This window comes from Mustela erminea, chromosome 10 (assembly GCF_009829155.1).
Source record: "Mustela erminea isolate mMusErm1 chromosome 10, mMusErm1.Pri, whole genome shotgun sequence".
Lineage (NCBI taxonomy): Eukaryota > Metazoa > Chordata > Mammalia > Carnivora > Mustelidae > Mustela > Mustela erminea.
This window is the reverse complement of record NC_045623.1, coordinates 58,972,556-58,995,749: the sequence shown is the minus strand read 5'-3', so window position 1 is coordinate 58,995,749 and position 23,194 is coordinate 58,972,556. Positions and strand designations below refer to the sequence as shown.

Below are 23,194 nucleotides of genomic sequence, written 5' to 3'. Positions count from 1 at the left end.
ATCTTTGACGTATAGGATCTTAATTGGATGTGGCCTGATTTTGCAGACATGGGTCAATGAACCAAAATTCATTTTTATGAATGATTTAATAGTCCAGAATTTTCAAATAAAAGTGCTGATCTGCCGAAAGTTTTACACTGGTTTCAATTTTTTTTTTTTTTTTTTTTTTTTATTTGACAGAGAGAAATCACAAGTAGACGGAGAGGCAGGCAGAGAGAGAGAGGGAAGCAGGCTCCCTGCTGAGCAGAGAGCCCGATGCGGGACTCGATCCTAGGACCCTGAGATCATGACCTGAGCCGAAGGCAGCGGCTTAACCCACTGAGCCACCCAGGCGCCCCTACACTGGTTTCAATTTTGAAAAGACAACCCAGTCAACAATGTAGTGACTTCCGTGAGCAGCACAGGCAACAGATGGGGCTATTCCACAGGAAAAATTACATCTGAATCTTCAAAGGAGAAGCCCTACTCTTCCCTCAAAGATAGTTTTTTAACAATAGAGTAAAAAAACATTGTGTCAATGTTTCCCAAAACTTACTTAGCTCTTGAAAAATAAGAAGTCACACTTTAAGCCAATTTATGGAAGGTGAGCCCAGGGAAGTCACCAACAAGAATACAACATTCAAGAAATTAAGAGGAGCTGAGAATTAAACCCAGAACACGGCCTCTCAAACTCTCATGTGAATACAAGTCAGCCGGGGATCTTGTTAAAATGGAGATTTTAATTCAGAATATCTGGGGCAGGGTCTGAGATTCTACATTTCAGTCTCCGAGATGATGCTGGTACTGCTGGTCCATGGCTGCATTTTGAGTAAAATGAATAAGGCGAGGTTGGAAAGAGTAACTATGGCAGGAAAGACTGGGAAATGCCATAAATAAGAAAATTAGACATTCATAGTGAAAATGAAGTTTAAAGGTTAAGGGAATTTAAGAAGTATTTTTCAGGGTATGATTTCAGGCTTTTAATTTCTAAAGGATTCTCATTGGGAATCAGGCCAAAGAAATAATGCACTTGAATCAGAAATTTCTAGGGACCCCAATTTCATCATTAGTTGTTACTTAATTCCTTATGCATTTTTCTGCAAAATATAGGTAATACTATACATTTCTCTATAAATTACAGTAACTCTGAAGGCTGTGGGGTATCTAAAATATGTTTGAAGATAGAGCCACAAAAAAAAAAGTTAGTATTATTTTACTGTTGCCATTAAAGATTTGAAGGAATAGAAAGAATATTACTGTAGCTATCAAAAAAATGCTTATTCTCTAAAGGAGTAGTTTATTTAGCAGGATCTGGCTTATTAAACGATTTGATCTGGATCTGAAAGTCTATGCATCATAGAGAATACAAATTAAAGATGACATTTAGGGATGCCTGGGTGGCTCAGTTGGTTAAGTGTCTGCCTTCAGCTCAGGTCATAATTGAGCTCAGTTCCTGGGATCGAGTCCCACATTGGGCTCCTTGTTGAGCGAGGAGCCTGCTTCTCCCTCTGCCTGCTGCTCCCCTTGCTGGACTCCCTCTCTCTCTGTCTTTCTGACAAATAAATAAAATCTTAAATTAAAATAAATAAATAAATAAGACATTCATAAACTACCACAGCATTCACCTCCAATCTGTGAGAGATCTCTGCAAGTTTGGTTATTGCAGGCTCCTTGTAAACAAATTCCTGTTCATCCAAATCCCCGAACTTGGTTCCATAAAAACCAACACGAAAATAGGTGCCAAACATCCGCTTACCATCCTAGGTGTAGGAAAACAAAGAAACATTAATACAAAGGTTTTTTTGTTTTTCATATCACATTTACATCGCTATAGCATAAAATTCTCAAAACACTGCAAAAAGATTTCATTCAAAATTAAAAAATTTTATTGTTTCTCAAATGAAGGTAAAAATGAAGTAAATATTCTTTCTTTTTCATTACTTTTAATAAATAACGTTCTGCAATTAGGGCTTTTTTCAAGTGACTAAATCACATATGGTTTATGTTTTTCAGAGTTTGTACCAAGTGATTACCTCACATTGGTCTATGTTTTTAAGTCCCTATACTTTTGAGATAAATTAACTTATTTTCCTTATTGCAAGAAAAGATGCTTGGTAGAACATGAACTGTGTTTTAATTATTCTGAAATTACAGCATACTAAATAAAGTGAAATTTAAAAATAACACTAACATTCTTAGTTAGCATTTGCCTTTATACAATCCTTATACATGTAAGCAATGAGATCATAAAAGTCAGGAGCCAAGTACATAGCACCTGGCATGGAGGAGACAGCCGGTAAATGGCAAGACCATCCAGGAGTCCTGAAGCAAACAACTTGCAGTGGGTGTCATTCTGGCAATAAAAATACTTCTTTGTGGAAGAGTATCGAAATATGGAAGAGTAAGGGAAAAGTGTGTGAAAGATGAAAAGAAAACAATCTGACACGAGTTGGTTACTCTAAAGTCCCCAAACCACCCTGTGCATCCATTAACCACACATTCAAGTACAAAGTACACTGAGACCATCTGAACTCTTACACAGAGCATTTTGAGAACACATTCTTTCAATAAAGATAAAATACTTGGAAGCTTTCTGTGCAATTCTTACAATTTATTTACAAAGATGTTTCAGAAGGGGGCGCCTTGGTGGTGCTGTTGGTTAAGCATCTGATGCTTGGTTTCGGCTCAGGTCTCCATCTCAGGGTCATTAGATGGAGCCCCGTGCTGGGCCTATGGAAGATTCTCGCTCTCAGGGTGTCTGGGTGGCTCATTCATTTAAGCATCTGGCTTCAGCTCAGGTCGTGATCCCAGAGTCCTGGGACTGAGCCCCACGTGAGGCTCCCTGCTCAGTGGGGAGCCCGCTTCTCCTCTTCCTCCCCACTCATGCTCTCTGTCACTATTTGTATCTCTCTCCAAGTAAATTTAAAAAAAAAAAAAAAATCTTAAAAAAAAAAAAAGATTCTCTCTCTCCCTCTGCCCCAAATAAATAAATATTTTTTAAAAACTAGGATGTTTCAGAAGGATGTTGTGGTAGTGCCTATATACACAGCCACATGTAAGTATTTAAAAACCTCAGAATTCTCTTTAAGCCTAATGTGTCTTACACTCACTTTTCCTACTGAGTTCTTACTGGAAAGGCTGAAGGACATGTAAAATAAGTCACAAATGAAACAGATAATCAAGCAAAACCGGAAACTCTAATTCTTAATTTACTAGTTTCATAATAAACCCTCCTCTCAAAATTACAGTGACTAAAAATACCCCACATTTCTATGCAGGAAAAATAAAGTTCTGAAGAAAAAAAAAATGTCTTTGAAGCTAAAAACAAAAACAACAACAAAAACAAACAAAGAGGTCTCTAATCTAAAAAATTTTTTTCAAATTTATTTCAAAATTTAACAGGTCTAAAAATTAATGGAGTTCCTATAGCAAACGAAATCTCTCTAGAAAAAAAGTATTCAATCAAAATTCTGATTAAAACCATCCATAAGCCAACGAAACAATGTAACAGCAAGTTTTGACATAATCAAGGAATGAAGGCACTGCATGGAAAACAAAAATGGCATCTGTGAAAAAACCTTGTGATTGTTATGTTTCAAAAATGCCACACATATATACACATACATTTCTACTTTGAGAAACCACAAATATTAAAATTGTTATTCTGGCTAAACTCCTCTCAGAGGTGTCCAACATAAAACACTATTCCAAGTCTTTAATATTGTGGCCTTTTAAAATATTTGAAAACTGCAATTAGGACTTATTTCCCTTAGCTAACTAAAACTTTCCAGTTCTCAATCATGTTTATATGATAGGAATTACTAACTTGTTTGCATTTTATTAGTTTTTCAAAGCCACCTTTCCAAGTGTGGCATCCCAGAAACAGACACAATACTGCAGATGTGCTGTCATCAGCTCAGGGATCAGTAGGCTCACTGCCGATATGAACTTGAATTTTATTAGTGCAGCTTATAACTAGTACTAAGCACTTAAAGCTCTTTTTATTTACTTTCTCATACTGACATTCAGTTCAAGGAAAAAAATTATTGAGTGCTTATAATGCGTTAGACACTGTTCATCCTCTGTAATATGAAAATAAAAATGAAAAGATCTGGCTCCTCAAGAAAGTAAAGGATATACTCAAGTAATTACAATACAAAGGGTTATGTGTTATAATAAAAAGTGGTATCAAGAAAGGAAAGATTAATCCTGCTGGACCCAGGTCACAGAAGAGGTGACGCACAGGGTTCTACAACTCAGAACGGCTAACTGGATGTGGGAAGGAAGGAAAGAACATTTCAGCAGAGAGAGAAAGGAAAACAAGAAGATACAAAGGCATGAAACAGAATATAAGGGAAACCACTCATCCACTCACATACTGACTGCCTACCATATATACCAGCAAGTGGTTCCAGACATTTGTGACAGATCAGTGAACACAAGAGACAAAGAGCATGGTCACGGTAGATCTCACCAAAAGGTGACACCTGAGCAAAGATGTGGAGGAGGTGGGAGAGTTACTCATGTGGATCTCTGGGGAAAGCATTGCAGAAGAGCGAGCCAGTGCGCAGGTCCTAGGAGAGCAGCCTACCCAGTACACGAGAAGACCAGGAAGGCGGCCCGGGTTTTCTGTTTTCTGCTTTCCTATAACCTAGTCTCTATTCTCCTAGCATCACCTTTCCTTACGGTCATGAATTCTTTCTGAATTTCCCATCATTCCCACACTCTAACTGATTCTTCCTTAGCAGTTCTATTTACTGATTCCCCCATCTTGTGGGTGATGAGACCACATCCCCGGTGAGCAAAACTGATGGGCTCATCTCTCCACTTCTCTAATGGCTGAAATGCCTTGTGACAAAAGGATCCCAAATCCTTTTTAGTTTTGTTATCTTTATTTAGCAAGAACATTCTGTTGGGCTGGTTGTGCATTTCTACAACCACATCACTACTCAAAACTTGTATCCCCATCCAACTGCTTTCTCCTAGGCTTCCTTCAAGGTTATTGATTTCTAAATAGGCATACCAGGATTTCAAACAATGGTAATCGCCCTCCTCTTCTATTGGATCTGTTCCTCTTATAGAACACAAACAGTTTTATCAGTTTAATTAGTAACAGATGTCAACTTGGGAACATAACACCTCTTCCATTTCATTAGCCAAATTAAGATTTCTTCTTCTTCTTTTTTTTTTTTTAAAGATTTATTTATTTGACAGACAGAGATCACAAGTAGGCAGAGAAACAGGCAGAGAGAGAGAGAGAGAGAGGAGGAAGCAGGCTCCCTGCCGAGCAGAGAGCCTGATTTGGGGCTCGATCCCAGGACCCTGGGATCATGACCCAAGCCAAAGGCAGAGGCTTTAACCCATTGAGCCACCCAGGTGCCCCCCAAATTAAGATTTCAAGTAGCAATAATGATAATGATGATGATGATGTTATAGTAACATTAAAAATAATAATCTCCAACATTTTAAAACTACTTACTATGTGACAGACACCATTATCCCCTTTACACACATTATTAATTCTTATCACATCTATGAGATGGATACCATTTTTTGGGGGGGGGCTCATTTTATAGGTAAGGAAAAATAACTTGTCCAAGGTCACAAAGTTAATCAGTGGCAGGACTAAGAGTTAAATACCAATATATTTAACATCTGAAGTCCAAGTTCTAATTAAGTTATGAAAATTCCCATACCCTATATACTGATATACAACGTTAGGACATAAGTATGATCTCTGAACCATCTCCCACTTCTGATGTTTTCCTTGAGAATTTTTGAGAATTTCCTTGAGTAAGTCTTTTGAGAATTAATGGGTACCTCCTACCCTATGGTTTGTCTTTCTCTGTATTACAATACTGTCTTCTGTACTCTAATACAATAAGCAGATTGGGGTTCACCTATGAAATATATTCTTCTAAGATATACCCTGCTACATTTCTTGTCAGAAGTTTAGTTTCAACCATTCCATGTCATAGTCCAAGAAAAAGAAATCACATCTAATATCATCTACATTGTACAGGTTTGCTGTCCATGTCTTTCTTTTTCTGAAAAGCAGCATAAAGGGCAGAATATGATCAGCAGAACGGCACCATCAGGTGTTCCGTCATGGGTCTGCACCAATTATCACGGATTCACCAGCTACCCACAAAGTGTCTCCTCCTGGAGATAAGATTCTTCCTACCCATATGTTTTCCTTAACGTTCTTTATATCTGACTTGACATTCCTGACATAAAGCCTATACTCTTGGAATTTTTTTTATTCTCTTCTTTCAGAGACTCCCCCACCTCCGTTATATGGCTGTTTCTAATTCTGCTCTACCTTTGCTTGCTTAGATGAGTTAATTTATCTCACTTAGCTTGAACATGGATTAAAAGCATAATAAATTCAAATGAAACCATAGCACCAGAACTATGGCCAGTATTTCTGAGCATATAAAACCCAAATACTGCCTCATATTCGTGTCCATCTAGCCCGATGACAAGAGTTAAGATATAGCCCTTTTGTATGTTTTGATCTCAAACGGTAAGGTGCCCCACTTTTGTTAAGCATTCCAGCGGGAAGAATTTAGCTTCACAAAGCTAATAAGCCCACCCTCTCTAGCCTTTCTGGAGATAGTGAAATATACCTAATATACCAGTGATATTCCCTTTGAAGAAATATCTTCTAATCTTTAAAGAAAAATAAAATGGAGAAAGTGTCACATGACTATTACTGATGTTTGGGGATTAACTATCCTAAAAAACCCAAAATTGCATTAATTTATTTCTGAAATTGATCACTGCTGGATACCTGGATAAATGCTTCTTTTAAAAATGAAACACATCAGGCGCCTGGGTGGCTCAGTGGGTTAAAGCCTCTGTCTTTGGCTCAGGTCATGATCCCAGGCTCTTGGGATCAAGTCCCACATGGGGCTCTCTGCTCAGTGGGGAGCCTGCTTCCCACCCCCCCCCCTGCCTACTTGTGATCTCTGTCAAATAAATAAATAAAATCTTTAAAAAATGAAACACACCAAAAAAGTAAAACAAAACAAAACAAAATAAAAAAAAAACCCACACCCACAACAAATACAAAATCAGTATAAAAACTTCCATACAGGGCGCCTGGGTGGTTCAGTGGGTTAAGCCTCTGCCTTAGGCTCAGGTCATAATCTCAGCGTCCCGGGATTAAGCCCTCCATCGGGCTCTCTGCTCAGCAGGGAGCCTATCTGCCCCTCTCTCTCTGCCTCTCTACCTACTTGTGATCTCTTTCTCTCTCTCTGTCAAATAAAAATTATAAATAATCTAAACAAAACAAAACAAAACAAAAACAAACTTCCATACAGAAATTCAGTATTTCTCTTTTCCTAGAAATATTTTTAAAAATGCAATCATAAGAAAGAAATGATTAAAACACCCTTTATTTCCTATTATTGCCAGAAAAATAAATGGGCTTGAGAAAAGAGAAAATAAAGGTGAACGCTAAATAGCCATTAAGGTACTGAGACCAGCAGAACAGGTAGGAGCTGCCAAGATTTGTGACAGGTCCCTGATTTGTTCATCTGCATGGTAAATACTTAACCAAATTGCTAAGTGTCAAGTTTTAGAGTTATCTTTTACACACACACACCCACCTCAAAAGCTTTGCCAACTCAAATAATTTATACCAAATCAAAGAGCATAATGAAAAATGAAACATAATGAACTAATACATAAGCCCAGAAAGTCTTTTCCTGTAAATCAGGTAGTCAGTTATCAATGCAAAGAGCCTTTCTACACAATGGATAAGTCATCCTTACTGGAAATTAAACCAGTGAGCTCTCTGAGAATACTAGGATATTAGCTAGGAAACATAGCTTTTGGAAAAAAACAAAATTACTGAAGTTTTCCCAGAGTTAAAAAGAAAAATATTCACAAGATAGGAACTTACCACAATAGACAATAGTAAAAGTAGGGAGTAGGGTCAGCAACCAGGGGCAAGAGAGAAGAGAAAACAGAAAGCATTTTAATTAGGGAAATATCAAAACAAATAAGCAGCAAATGGTGGCAAACACATTTTTAAAATGCAAGCATCCATTTAAGTTTTACAAGGGAAAAGCAAAAAACAAACGTGCAACAATTTTAGAAGCTACAAAGCTAAAAGTCCAGTGAAAGGCAGTGACAAGAATATAAACAGAAAAATAAAGTCTGTGCGACTTTTACCATGCAATAAACATGATGACAGAATGATATTAATGTCATAACCAGTGAAAATTGTACCTTTCAGGGGTCGATTTAGCATCAAGCCAACTAGAAATAAACTGCTCAGAGGTTTCAATATATCTTCTTTCATGTCTACTTTTCAGCTAATTTCATTTCATGTGAGGAAATGCATAAGGAACGTTACCACTCCTAGATTAACCTTGGCAAGCCTCTTTCTAGATCTCTTAACTGAGCCACAGAAATGAGGAATTACATATTAGATATTAATAAGGCCATATACATTGAATCTGGAGAATTAAGGTAGATGTACAAGTACTGGCTTCCTCTGAAGAAAACCAGAGGTAGGGACAAATTCAGAGATGGAAGAAACACAGTAGTAACATTTCTTTCTATGGGTTTCTATTTGGGTCCCTAAATAAGGACCGCAGTGCAAAACCAGAGAAAGTGTAAGGTGCTGAGCCAATGTAAATGTGACCTCAAAGTGAAAGGCAAAGCAGACACCTGTACAAATAAGCATTGCTTAAAATAAACCTGATTTATTAATACCCTGGCTTTACCGCATCAATATAGATTAGGGCACATCTTCCAGAGCTCTTTTCTTTACAGAAAGTTCTAAAATAATAGCAATCAAATCTTTCTGGCTTTTTTCAGGTAAAATTTGACTCATGCATTACTTTTCACAAGCCTACCTCCTACATAAAAGGAAGTCTATATGTAGTCTTCAACACAAACTTTTAAACTGTCAGTATAGGAGGTCAAAGTAAATTTCATGTTCTGCCAGTCTCTGTATCCCTCCCACCAACAAAATTTAAATGACAAAGTGAGTTTCTTCCCTCAGGAGTGCTCATACTCAAGGTGAAGTGACTCAAGATCAAATCAACACATTATTTCATCAATTCTGAGACGCACATTTTTTGGGACCACATTTTAATATTCCTGTAGTTGGCATTCATCTTTCAACTGATAGGATGCTGTGAGTCAATAAGGTTTCTTTTTCTTTCCTAGAGCCATATAAAATAATGGTAGGTCTTATAATTGATGGCGTCTTTGATCAGATGAAATATGGTATTTTCTCTTTACACCTCTGAGCAATAACACATAAATCGACCTCTGTAAAATGAGGTGAAACAATATGGTTAAAAAAAGAAATCTGTGTGTAAATGTTGATGAAAGAAAATGCTTCAAAGGATAAAAACATACTAAAGTGATGACAAAGTGGCTCATTTACCAAAGAATCTCATTAGTGTAACATGAATTTCCATGCACTGCCTACAACCTCTTAATAATAAATTGTTTAAAATAACTTACAGTATTTTAACAAAATTTCTTTGGTTAATGAATTCAGTTGATAGCAGACAGCAACAGAATGCCCACAGCTAGCACATGTGGGCAAAGCATTGGCATAAGAAATCTGGTCAAATCAATCTATTAGTGTCTTTAACTAACTAAAACATTACCTACCTCCCAGCCAGTACTCTGTATAATAAAAAGTAAAAAAGGGCAGGTCATAAAAAAAAAAAAAAGTTTTAAAAGAACAAAAAAAGGCCAAAGGAACTTGAGCACCATAGGTAAGGCACCATAAACCATAAATTCTCCTCCTCGAATAGAAGATAGCAGGGTATTTTAAACACCATATTCTTTCATTTAAGATTTGTAATAATTTCCTGAATTGCTTATTCAAAACCTAAGTAGTTAAAATTTCACTTTTAAAAACTTTAGTAAGGGAAACTAAAGTTTGGTGAAAAAGAGGCAGCTCATATTTCATCAATGTGTCTGAATTAGACCTCTAACTAACGGGAGTAGCGCCTCACTGAATTACCCAGGGTAAACTGGAACAGAAATCGCAATTTTGTTCAAATGTCTATTATACAAATGGAGGAAAATTTCTTGCAAACTACTAGCTCCAGGTGTTCCAGAACGGACATGTAACTGACAGTGTATGTACAACTGATTAGAATAAGACCTACCTGTTAACCCTCATGAATTGTAATAAATCTCTGGCAACTTCAGTGTTTTTGTAAAAGACAATAAAATATTGGCTTAACAGTACAGCAGCCCTGTTTTAAGACTATTAAAGTTTTTCAAATTGTATCAATTCATCCAGAACAGCTTAGTCCACAGTGAGAAAGAGGAGGTCAAGCTGACAGACAGTAGAGCAGGACTAGTCATGAATACAAAAGTGGATACTCAATACTCCACCTTCTTCTTGGATGATGGTAGCAGCAGATAACAGCACAGGTAGCCCGGGGAAGGGAAGGGAAAGTAGGGAAGGAGGTGGCTCAACAGGCTATCTCAGAGTATTTTAACAGAGCCAAGAATTTAGTTTCAGGGAAATCAGTTGCTAGTAGTCTGCTTCATTTTTAAACCAAGGCTTATTTTGATTTTAATTTAGGTGATAATATGTGGATCCCATAAACTATAAGCAAGCACTAAAATCATACTATCATAATCAAATAAACATAAGACAACAGTTTTATTATTTTCACTAAATATTATTTTCATATTAGAAATATATTAAGGGATGTTTGAATGGAACACCTAGGAAAATGAAGCTGAGCTGAAAACATTAACAGTATTAGTTTATTAAACTTTCATGAATTTAATAAAAATCTAACTTAAATAAAAATCTTTTTTGGCAGCAAAAGAATCAACTTAAAAATCGCATTCACAATTTTAACCCACAGTTGAAACAGAATAGAACTAACAATTTTTAAAAATTTGCCAACTATTAATAATTTTAAAAAGTGAAGAAAAAAATGCTATGTACAAAGTTTATGATGATCATGGTCTACTTAAGGTAAATTCATTTTTTTGCTAATGAATCTTGCTCTCACCATGAACCATCATTTTGACACTGTTCATTTGTAACATGATTAAAATGGTCATTTCATCCAATCCAGTTTGACATAAATACAAAGCAACACTAATACTTTCAGACAGTTTTCTCCATTTACACTGAAGCTAGAAAGTGCAATCATTACCTGATGAACAATTTTGCTGAATGCTTCTTGAAGTTTACCATGAATTGTGGATAGTTTCTTTGCATCCCGATTAGCTTCGTGAATAGGAATAAGTACTTTGTAAACCTCATTTACCGCTTCATACATGCCAGCCTGTAAGAATAATGTTATATTGTTTTTTCTTACATCAATATGAAAGAATTACAATTTAAGAATTCACAATACTTCCACTAAAGCAATACCACTGAAGCTTTCCCAGTAGGACATAAAAACAAACACTACTAACTTTTAATTTTATTAGGCCTTAATAAAAGAAGAATATTTTGCACAATACACTATCTCTTCTGGATATGTACATGTGGGTATATTTAACATACACACCATATATATATGCATATTTAAATTGAACATTCTACTACCTATGGAGTAATTACTTACTAGTATGTACGTGTGAGTACTTACAGATGCATATACACTGTGGCAGAAATTAATTCTGAGCAGAGGAATAAAAGAAATCCAATTACTACACTGGTCACAGGTATCAGATGACCTGTGGTATCCTGACAAACTAAAATTATTTACATTTCTAAAATACTGAATTGACACTGGGAATCTTATTGAAAATATCCTGTGGGGGGAAAAAATCTGTGATCTTTCACCAAATTTAAGGAGGTTCTGAGCTACCAGACTTTATTCCACCAGGGGCCAGCTGGCCAGCCAAGGGCTGATCTGCTTATAATCAGAGTGAGGGACAACATGTGTTTGTACTGTTATTCCATTTCCTTGTCCTTAATAATGGGTTGGTGGCTGCAGTGAAGGAAGAAAGAGATGTTTTCCAAGAGCTGCTAAGTTCCTATTACCTCACAAATCGGCAAACATTTTCCGAAGGGCATAAATATGTGGTTCTTAAGTTTTTAAGGAGAAGTTCACAGGAGTTTAAGCGATCACGTAACTGTAATAGTGAAATATATATAGTGTAACTAAAATGCCCCAGTTAATTATTGTAATTAAGATCAGACAGATTAGGGGGGTGCCTAGGTGGTTTAGTTGGTTAAGCGTCTGCCTTTGGCTCAGGTCATGATTGCAGGGTCCTGGGATCGAGCCCTGCTGAGCAGGGAGCCTGCTTCTCCTCTGCCCCTCACACCATTCATGTTCTCTCTCTTCCTCTCTCTCAAATAAGTAAAATCTTTAAAAGAAACCTTTTCTTGGGGCGCCTGGGTGGCTCAGTGGGTTAAGCCGCTGCCTTTGGCTCGGGTCATGATCTCAGGGTCCTGGGATCGAGTCCCGCATCAGGTTCTCTGCCTCTCTCTCTGCCTGCCTCTCCATCTACTTGTGATCTCTCTCTGTCAAATAAATAAATAAAATCTAAAAAAAAAAAAAAAAAAAACAAACCTTTTCTTTTCTTTTTTTTTTTTTTTAAGAAAAGATTAAACAGACCAGTTGAAAAATAGTGGATTTCATAATTGTATGCTATTACAAAAGAACTTTCATAATACAGGCCACTGTATTACTGTGAATTATTAAAATTATACACACAAACACAGAGTGTGTATTTATTAAAATATTCCATTAACTGTAAAAGCATTTTCTTACTGCTAGTTCAGATCACTTAAAATGGAACTCAAGGAGCAGGGATCCAGAGGAGCAACCAGGACAGTCGAAGTCCTCAGACGGGAATTTTTTTTTTAAAAGATTTTATTTATTTATTTATTTACTTGACAGACAGAGATCACAAGTAGGCAGAGAGGCAGGCAGAGAGAGAGAGGGGGAAGCAGGCTTCCCGCTGAGCAGAGAGCCCGATGTGAGGCTCGATCCCAGGACCCTGGGACCATGACCTGAGCCCAAGGCAGAGGCTTTAACCCACTGAGCCACCCAAGTGCCCCCTCAGACGGGAAATTTTAAAATGGCCCATCACCTAACATTCTTGGAATCTCAGAATAATTATATTTAAATAAGCTGGTTATAAGCAGGAATGATGAAGAAGAGGATGGTCGTGGCAAACACTAATACTTACTTGGAGCCAGGCACTGTGATAAGCACTTCATATATATTAACTCATTTAATCCTCTAACAGCATTCCTATGCAATTCTTATTATGCATTATTCATTATTAAGCATCTAATGGATGAGAAAAGCAAAGCACGGATAGGTTGAGTAATATGTGCCTAAAGTGACTGAACTACTAAGGCAGCAGAGCCAGGATATGAATTCGGGCTGTATGCCTTCTAAATAGATGCCCTTACCCAATACATTGCTGGGTAGGGTTAAGGCCAGGAGAATAAGCCATCCCCTATAGCAGTATAATGGTGAAGAAGGGCAACAATGCATATTATGTCAAGCTTCCCCCTTAACCTAACGTGAACTTTCAGTCTCCTAAAACTTGGACACTAAATACCCAACAGAAATGTCAAAGACAGTAGATGTCCTTATTTCCACAGTTTAAGAAAGGAAGCATGGTTTCAGCTAGCTATCTTTCCCTTCTCCAATAATCATCCCATCTTGGATCAACAAGACTGCTTCAGTTCTTCACACAGAGACAGGAAGGGACAAGGACTGACATTTTAACATGGTACAGCAGTTCATAAAGCTCCTCATAAGCTCCAGGTCTCTGACACTTCCTAACAGGGCTCACTGTGCAACCAGTGAGATGAGGGGCCATAATTTTCCTGAGCACCAGGGCAACATTCAAAACACTCAGAAGAAGATCCTTTCATCCGAAAGACCAGTTCTAAAGCTAGAGCCACATTAGTCTACTCAAACAGGAACTTAAAATCATCCGGAGGTTTTCTGTTTCTTAATTTTAAGGTTTTAGAAAATGGTTGGTGGTCAAAGTTTTATAAACCAAAAAAAAGTCTGCTATAGATTAAGTGATAATTCATAAATAAGCAAATGAAAAACACTAGAGGAAATGACAGATTATTAAGACAAAAAGGAGTGAAACTGATGAATCTACAGAGAAAATCTGTTCCTAGACAGTTTTCAAAGTGCTTAGAGAAAACTATCATAAAGGAAAAGCAGGGTCATAGGCAGAGAGAATACACGTATCATGAATAATTCAGAGGTATGTATTTGTGGAAAAGAATGAACAGGAGTCATCTACCATAGAGAAAGAAGCAGCTGCTTGTTCCAGTAATCCCACGAGTCCTGACTCAGTAAAGTACTTTCCAGAGCAGATACCTTCTTCATCTGGAGATACCACATCATCTGAGACTGCAGATTCTTCTAAAACATTAGATGAAATATTCTGGGGGAGAAAATTGAAATGGCTTTTGAAATGGGATTAATTTCTTAGCATGAAAGATGTATATGGGGAACTAACTGAAGATGAAATATTAATACCAGCTTGGGTTAAAAAAAGGTAGGGGTAGTCAACACAGAGATAAAAGACAAATCTCCAAAATCTTTCTGTATTCTGAAGATGACAGTAAATGGTAACATTATTAGCAACTTTTCCATTAATAAAAGTTGGGAGATAAAAAGATTAAGAAAAATCATGGGCTAAGGAAAACAGTGATATGATACAGGACTACCTGAGTAAGGAGACTTAAACAGTCTTTATTTTTAACTTAAATGATCTTGTCAAAACTCCCCATGAGGAAAATTAAGATGCAATATGTCTTCGCTTGCCTAACACACATTGAGTTACTGAACAAACTCAGGTATAATAAAAGCCAATGAGATTGGGATCAGCCATTATTTCTAAAGGAGAAATAATATATACCACCTTAAATATTTTAACCTAAACATTTATAGCAAACATACACTCATTTGACATTTTTTCAAAGTAGATCTAAGGCCTTCTCTTTGTGTACAGGTCTCCAAATCAGATTTTTGAATAAATACCCATAAGACAACGTTCTTATGATTTCCAGCTCTGGTTTCTTTAGAGAAAGCCTTCAAGAAAAACTTGAATTTAAAAGGTTATCCAATTATCCTAGATTTCTAGGAGCTTTCCCCTCAGTCTTTTTGTAGTTGGTCCAAAATTAATTCAATAGCAACTGTTTGGGAGACTCACTTTTATCAAGTCTTGGCAAAACACTTAACTTAGTTTTCAGAGAAACAGTGGCTAGCTTTCTTTCTGTCTTCAGATTTCACAGGAGAACATAACATTTAATTAAGTTTTGTAATTTCCCAAATCTGGCATTCACAGGTTTTGAAGAAAAGCAAAGCATAACTGACTCCTGGCAAGCAAAGAATTCGACTAGTGGGTCAGAGGTACGGAGTCCTACGAGGCAGTAAACTATCGTATCTCAGCCATGGTTATCTGCCTATTTTATATGGAGAATGGAGAATGCTGGGTTAGCTGATGTTTTAAGTAAAAGCCAATTGAGAGTTTCTCCTATATTCGGGTACTCCATTATTTCACATGTATTTCATAGATGCTATGAAGTCCATAGCGGTATAGGCAAAGAGAATAAACACTGGTATTTAGAGGTTAAAAAAAAAGTGGGAAGTGGGGGAAAATTAACAAGAAATGCTCTTTACTAATATATTCAAGCTAGTAATAGTGAAGTATTAACTTATCTTGTGAAGTGTTAGCTTTACTCTTTTTATGTTTTCCTTACAAGCTGAGTGAATCTTAACACCAGTGAGAAAAAACTCGAAAGGACATACCTTGATATAATATAAACCCAGCCGATTCCTACCTGAAATGTTACACACCCTACAGGAAGGTATTTGCGGTCCTCCAGCATGCTTAGATATTCAGCGACAAGTGCTGCTGAGTGGACCAGGCACTGGGCAGCTTCAGCATGGTTGCTGCGTTCCGAGTGTTTGCCCGCCATGTTCTGCAACCAGGTCAGTCGCAGATCTGGAGAGGTCTGGTAGCCCTTGGCAATTCTAATCGGAAGAGAAATTGTTTTCAATCAACATTCCCTTCCCAAGCTGGAAGGGAGTTTGGACTGCTCGTTCAGTATTTACCTAGAAAGGTTTCTGTTACTGAACACAATCTATTAAGACAAGTGTTTGAATGGTATGAAAATGTCTTTGAATATGCTTAAAGAAATAATTGTGGGCCCATGAAATGGTTGACAGCAGTTTTTTTGTAGGGGGACTTAAAAAAAAAAAAAAAGACATGCCACCAGTAAGGGAAAACTATGGAAATTTACGTGTTCATTATGGGAATATGAAGACGTTTCACAATCAAGAAAAAGATTTATTAGGAGTTTTACTGTATATTTATTTTAAAGAAATATTTGTTTTGTGTCTTTAAAGAATTCCAAAACTATAAAGAGAGGTTCATATGGCAAAGAAATCTCAAATTTTACTTGCATCTTTCAAGACAGAATAGGAGTTAAAAATGTCTCAAATTGTGTTCTTAGAAATATTACATAATAGGCAAAGCAATATTTAAAATCAGAAAACTTACTGTTATGGTAAAACAACATGCTGTATTTTCTTCCTAAAGGACTGACTTTTACACTTAAAATATGGGTCTTAGGCCTTCTGCATGAAGTCCAGGGCACAGGATACTAAAGTGTAAATATGTGCCATAATTATTTTTAAAAATCCTCTGTTTCTGAAAAGCAGCATGGAAGAAGTGTATTCTGACTTTTCAATCTACCATCAGAAAATGACTTAAGTAATTCTGGTATGTTTATTCTTTTATCTAATGTTTTCTGTATGTTTTACCAATTTTTAAAAAGTTTTTATTTAAATTCCTGTTAGCTAACATACAGTGTAGTATCAGTTTCAACTGTGTAATTCAGTGACTCAACACAAGTGCACTCCTTAATCTCCATCACCTATTCCACCCATTCCCCTGCCCCCGCCCCCTGTAACCATCAGTTCTCTATAGTTAAGAGTCTCTTTCTTTGTTTGTCTCATCTTCCTCTTTTTCCCCTTTGTTCATTTGTTTTGTTTCTTAAATATCACATATAAGTGAAATCATATGGTCTTGTCTTTCTCTGACTGGCTTATTTCACTTAGCATAATATACTCTAGCTCCCCCCATGTTGTTGCAAATGGCAAGATGTCATTCTTTTTCATGGCTGAATGATATTCCATTATATACACACCACATCTTTACCCGTTCATCAGTTGATGGATATTGGGCTGCTTCCATAATCTGGCGATTGCAGATAATGCTGCTATAAACACTAGGGTGCATGCATCCCTTTGAATAAGTATTTCTGTATTTGGGCAAATAGCTAGTAGTGCTATTGCTGGATCATAGGGTAGCTCTATTTTTAACTTTTACCAATTTAAACCTGTTATACAAGGTATAAGTGAATTAAACAAATGATACCTGTACATTAGATCAATCAACATTTCAGGATCCTCCTGGTGTTCCTTCATTTTAACAGTATCAGAAAGGATCATATGGAGATTGAAAACCAAATCTTGAACCTGCAGCAGAGAATTTTATTTTAAAAATATCCTTAGTTATCAATCATTCACAATCATTAAATTAGTTTAAAAGATTATCAGATTAAAAAAAAAGAAAGATTATCAGATAAACATCTGAAGATTGCAAAACAAATAAAATGATACTGATATAGAGCTCTAAAGGATATGGGTATGTTAGGGTATGGGGAGTGAAGGGTAGTAAATTTCATACTAATTCTTCAGCAGGCTGTTTGTTTTGGCTTTTTGTTTTTGTTTTCAGTTCTCTCACCTGGAAACAAATAGAACTAGAAGTAGAAATAAAATACAGGGATGTAGAGGATACAAGAAGAGAATACAAAAGGAAATTCTCTCTTGTTTCTCTTTTTCTGATTCTCTCAAAGGCAGTTTGTAAAAACTTCACTTTTTAAGGCAAATTACAGTTTCACTAATAAGTGGGAATAATATTTCATCTTAAATAATATTTGTTTATACTGCCTAGGTCTATTATTTGTTCCATTTGTTACAAATTCACAGAATTACATACCAAAGATATTAAGCTTTCCATGAAAGAAGCATGGCTTATTGAAACAAAATGATTCACCCCATCTATTGCATATGATTTATGGACTGAAAAAAAACTATAGGTTCCTCCTATAGGAAGAACTATAGGTTCAAACCCAAGTTTGAATTAACAATTTGGAAAGTGCCTATTTAGGATCCTGTTTTGATTAATGATCTAAAGAGTCACATTTCTGACCTGATCAGGAAATGTTGTTTCCCTCAATTCCAGATCTTCTTCAGCATATGTCAATATAGTCTTTAGAGAACGTCTTAAGAATTCCTCATTGAAATTTTGAGATGTGCCCACCAAGGACGAAAGTGACATGGTTACCTGCATTTTAACCCTAGCGAAGTTCTGTAATAGAAAAATTGTCAGGTAAGCATTTAACATAGAAAAACTTAAAGAAAAAAGTCTTCTTTTTGTACTTGCTAAAGGAGAAGTTCAGTAAAAAAAAAAAAATACCATCTCAAGAAAGATAATTTTTTAAAAAAGTAATTAAATATGCATATTAAAATCAAATTATTTTAAAACCTTTGAAGACCTAACACTCAGAATAATATGCCAAGAATAATAGGCCACAAAACAGTGGAAAAAAAAAAAGCCATGTGTTAGAATTGAATTAGAAGTTGTGCCTAGGACTTTACATTAATCTGTTTTGAGGTATATATTATAAATAATAAACCATGGTTACACAAGAGGTTATAGAGCTTGACCAATAGTACAAAATTCTTAAGTGGTAGACATCTCATCTTCAAACTCCAGCCCATTTCATTAGGTCCATTACCATAATGAAAGTAATTTTAACACACAACATGCATCAAGTAACTTAAAGCAGAATCTTTGGAATGAGGCTCAGGAGTAGTTACATTCCTCCTTTTTCAGAGTGAATTCCTTTCTGTCCCACCTTTTCCCACTATGAAACCACTTCTAAGAGGTTAATCAGGGAAAACCTAGTAAATGCCAAATCCAGGATACCTTCTGATAAACATTCTACCTGACATTCTGTGTATTTAAATGTAATGATTACTTTTTCCTTGAAAATCTCCTGCCTTATTCAGTGGTACCATTTTATCCTGATTTTCCTAAATATATCTACTTCTTTTGGGTTGCCCTTCTTAAATACCAGTATTCCCAAAGATTCTGTCAAGAAACCTCTACATTTGTTATTCTAAATAGCCTCCTACATTTCTTTGGCTTCGATTAGTATAGATGTATGTCTAGTTCTTCAGCTCGTATTCCTCTCTAGAGCTCTAGGCCATTGTTTTTCACTAGATGGCTCCATCTGGATCTCAGGAGAACCCTAATTTTAACACTGCTAATATACCTTCTTTTCCTATTGATTACACAAATGGTACTACTATTTTTTTAGTCATTCAGGTACCCGCCCCCCCCCCCCCCCCGCCAAAAATCTAGCAGTCATTCCTCTATCACTCTCTCCTCCCCTTATCCGTACCGTAGATCCAGTCCCCATTCCCCTCAATCTGTTCCAGTCTAGTCTTCCTCCATCCAATGGCCCCAAGGCCATTGCTATGGTTTATACCCCCATCATGTATTACTTGGATTACTGAAATAACTTAATAGGTCTTATGGCCTTTTTTCTCAAGTTTATTTTCCACATAATATCAGGGAAATTTATGTAAATTTTTCAAGTCTGAACACATCACTCCTCTCCTTAAAATATTCCAATGGCCGACCGCAGCCTTGAGGATAAACTTCAAGTATCTGACTCAGTAAATACATCAAACTATATAAGGGGAATTGAAAAGACAGTACCAAAACAAGTATCTGTCCTAGGATAGCTTAGTCTAGGCCTTTCCAATTACAACTTTATCTTTTCCTGTTCTATTCTCTCTTCCAGCCAGAACCATCATGAAGTGCTAAAAGAGTATCTTTCTCTGTTTGCGTGTTTCCTTCTCTTGTCTCCATGCCTTTTTAATTATGCATGTGCCATTTTCTTCACCTACAAAGTGCTATCCACCTATTCATCATTCTGATCAGGCAATTCTTCATCCTTAGTTCAAGCATCTCCTCTTTCTGAAAATCCATCTTTGGGGGCATAAATCATTTTTCTCTGTGCCTACACACAGCTCTGTGCTATCTCTCATTATATTAACAATAGCAAACACTTATTCAGCATTTGCTCAGTGCAGTTACGGTTTTACGTGTTTTACTTAGTATGAATTTATATACCCCTCAACACAGAAAGGGTACTTCTTGCTATTAATAGGATGAATATTCTCTGTTCATAGATAAGCACTGTTTATTCCTTCCTCCACTTCTTCTTCCTACTTAAAAAGGGGGGAAAAAAAGACCATCCTTTTCCCTGTGTGTGGCCAATGCCTCCTACAGAACCTAGAACACAATTCAATACTTTGGTGTTTTTTTTTTTTTTTTTTAAAGATTTATTTATTTATTTATTTATTTGGCAGACAGAGATCACAAGTAGGCAAAGAGACAGGCAGAGAGAGAGGGCGAAGCAGTCTCCCTGCTGAGCAGAGAGCCCGATGTGGGACTATCATGACCTGAGCCGAAAGCAGAGGCCTTAACCCACTGAGCCACCCAGGCACCCCTCAATACTTTGTTTTAATATTGTTGAATATATCAACTATATAATCTACTGCCAGTTTTAAATTATCTGTTCCTTATTAGAGGTACTATCTGACACTAAGAGGAAATATTACCTATTTTTATCCCATTATATAAAGCTTTCCTAAAACAACAGATGTATCAAGAAGACTCTATATGTGGTCAAATTTCAGGGATTTTATTTCAAAAGCTAAACAAGATCAATAAAGTAATTGGATTCCTCTGTTCTCAATTAAGAAACAAGGACTTGGCTTCTAGTTAAAAAGGGACAGTGTGAAATGGCAATTTCCTACTTCTCCTGGATTTTATACAAAAATGAAAGATGAACAGGAAGAAAGTCCACATACTTTATTTTCAGCAAATGAGGAGTCTGATATAATCCATATATTAGAAAAATGAAGAAGGACTGGCACGACAGGTTAAGATAGGATGTAGTTTCAAAAGAAGGCAAGGAGAAGAAAGCAATAGTGAGGGATGCTAGGCACAGACTTCCGAAATCATGGGGAAAAATACTTCTTTTAGATAAGAGACTCACTTTGAAGTCAAAGCTATTTGTCTTGAAAACAAATAAGCTAAAAATCTGGGAAAACTGGATAGAAATGGACTAACCAGAAACTTCAGGAAGTTAGGCAAGATGTATGTACAACAGCAAATTCCCATGAGAAATACATCCCTGAAGGAATGTCCTACAAATACGTGGGCCAAGACAATCCAACTCCTTCTATGTTGACTGATAAAAAAGGAAAGATCAGTGAAACTCACCAGACAAAAACACATTTAATAGAAAAATGTTATGAAACAGATGAAAATTCTAATAAAATATTTTGCCATACATTATAAAACATATGAACTTTAGAAAGGAAAACAAGGCAGAAATAAACTCAGAGGACATAAAATAGGAGTTTACATGTGCGCTAACACTACTTAAAAAGAAATAGAAAAAAAAGATAAAACTGGAAAAAGAAAGAAAGGATGTCATGGAGAGCACATTAGGTATACAGGACCAAGAAATCCTGAGGGAAAAAACCCACAATAAACAGAAATTTTAAATGTTAAAAAGGAAAAGAGAAAACGATGGGCAAAAAGTAAAGTAAAACAAAACAAAACTCGTAAAGCCAAATAGATTCAACATATGTACAATTGGTACCTAGCAGAAAAACCCCAAACTCTGGAAGAAAATACTCAATTTTATATTCAAGAAAACTTTCTGAAATAAATTGAAAGTAGATATCATGTGTCTGAGAAAATTAACAAAAACTGGTCAATACCATGACACATTCTAGAAAAGGTATTTGATTTTAAATTTAAAGAGAATCCCTTTAGCAACTGGGCGGGGAAAAGTTATTTAAAAGGGAAGAAAATATCAGGCTACCTTTAGGTATCTCTATAACAATATTTAAAGCCAGAAGAAAATGGTATTCAAGTAGCTCTTTTTCTTTTTTCTATTATGTGTTCTTTATCTTGTGTGTTTTACTGATCTTTCTCACCAGTCTTTTTCCTTTTTTTCCACTCAAAGGCTGAAGCAAAAAAACTTCATTGCTGTCCATTAAGTGCAGAAAACAACAATCAATAACTTGGGAAATATTATTCCCAAGAACTGTCTTGCACAAACAACTACAGGATAATATTTAGCTAAATAAGAGATGATTAAAACAAAACAAAACAAAAAGTAATAAAAGATAACAGTCATGAATATCAATTTACCAAATAAGAGGTAGAGGAGAAATAAATTATGTGTAGGCTTTAAATCCTCTTCAGTCCACCAAGTGGACCAAATAGCAAGGATATAGAAAAATAATGTAATTAATATAGTATTTTAACTCAGTACTCTGAAATAAAGAACACTCTTTTTAAGGGTTTAAGTAACACTACACATCCACAGCACAAAAAAGTAGACATAGTTATCTAACATTGTATAATCATAATGAAATAAAACTAAAAATTAACAACCAAACTTTAAAAAAAAAGAGCTGTCAACTCATTGGATTAAAAATACAAACTGAAACTACAAAATATCTATAAAACAAAAATACTGAAAACATTACATATCAGAAACAATGAGATACCAAAAACAATGCTCAAAGGACAATTCTAGGCCTTAAATACTTATATAAGTAAAAATAAATGAGTTCTACATTTGACTAAAAGAAAAATACTACAAGTGAACAGATTATCAAATAAAACACTTTAATAAAAACATGGTGTTTTTCAGACTGGCCCATAATCATAGAATATCAATCTAAGACATTTAAACCTTGGATTTTCTTTTCTTCTCTCTCTTTTTTTTTTTTTAAAGATTTTATTTATTTATTTGACACACAGAGAGAGAAATCACAAGTAGGCAGAGAGGCAGGCAGAGAGAGAGGGGGAAGCAGGCTCTCCGCTGAGCAGAGAGCCCGATGTGGGACTCGATCCCAGGACCCTGAGATCATGACCTGAGCCGAAGGCAGAGGCTTAACCCACCCACCCAGGTGCCCCTTGATTTTCTTTATTAGCATTTTTATTTTACTTACTCGTAATAAGTGAGTTTTCCAAAAGCTCAAGATACATGTACATTCTAAGTTGTGCTACTCTGTGTTATCTGTAGTACAGGAAGTAA

The 23,194-nt window shown here is 36.1% G+C and overlaps 1 protein-coding gene across 13 annotated transcripts in view; it reads right to left on the bottom strand.

The window, feature by feature from the left end:
• DOCK7 (dedicator of cytokinesis 7) overlaps positions 1-23,194 on the bottom strand; it is a 219,732-nt gene that overhangs the window by 16,925 nt on the left and 179,613 nt on the right. For 7 of the 13 annotated variants that reach the window (XM_032303467.1, XM_032303473.1, XM_032303471.1 and 4 more), the window contains 7 exons: positions 18,205-18,363; positions 17,368-17,468; positions 15,767-15,959; positions 14,221-14,364; positions 11,142-11,273; positions 9,622-9,636; positions 1,605-1,730 (listed from right to left, as the gene is read on the bottom strand). In XM_032303467.1, the coding sequence (XP_032159358.1) occupies positions 1,605-1,730; positions 9,622-9,636; positions 11,142-11,273; positions 14,221-14,364; positions 15,767-15,959; positions 17,368-17,468; positions 18,205-18,363 (870 nt within the window). Of the gene's footprint in view, positions 1-1,604; positions 1,740-9,621; positions 9,637-11,141; positions 11,274-14,220; positions 14,365-15,766; positions 15,960-17,367; positions 17,469-18,204; positions 18,364-23,194 lie in introns of all 13 variants that reach the window. The other 6 variants (XM_032303468.1, XM_032303472.1, XM_032303475.1 and 3 more) reach the window with 2 other exon arrangements.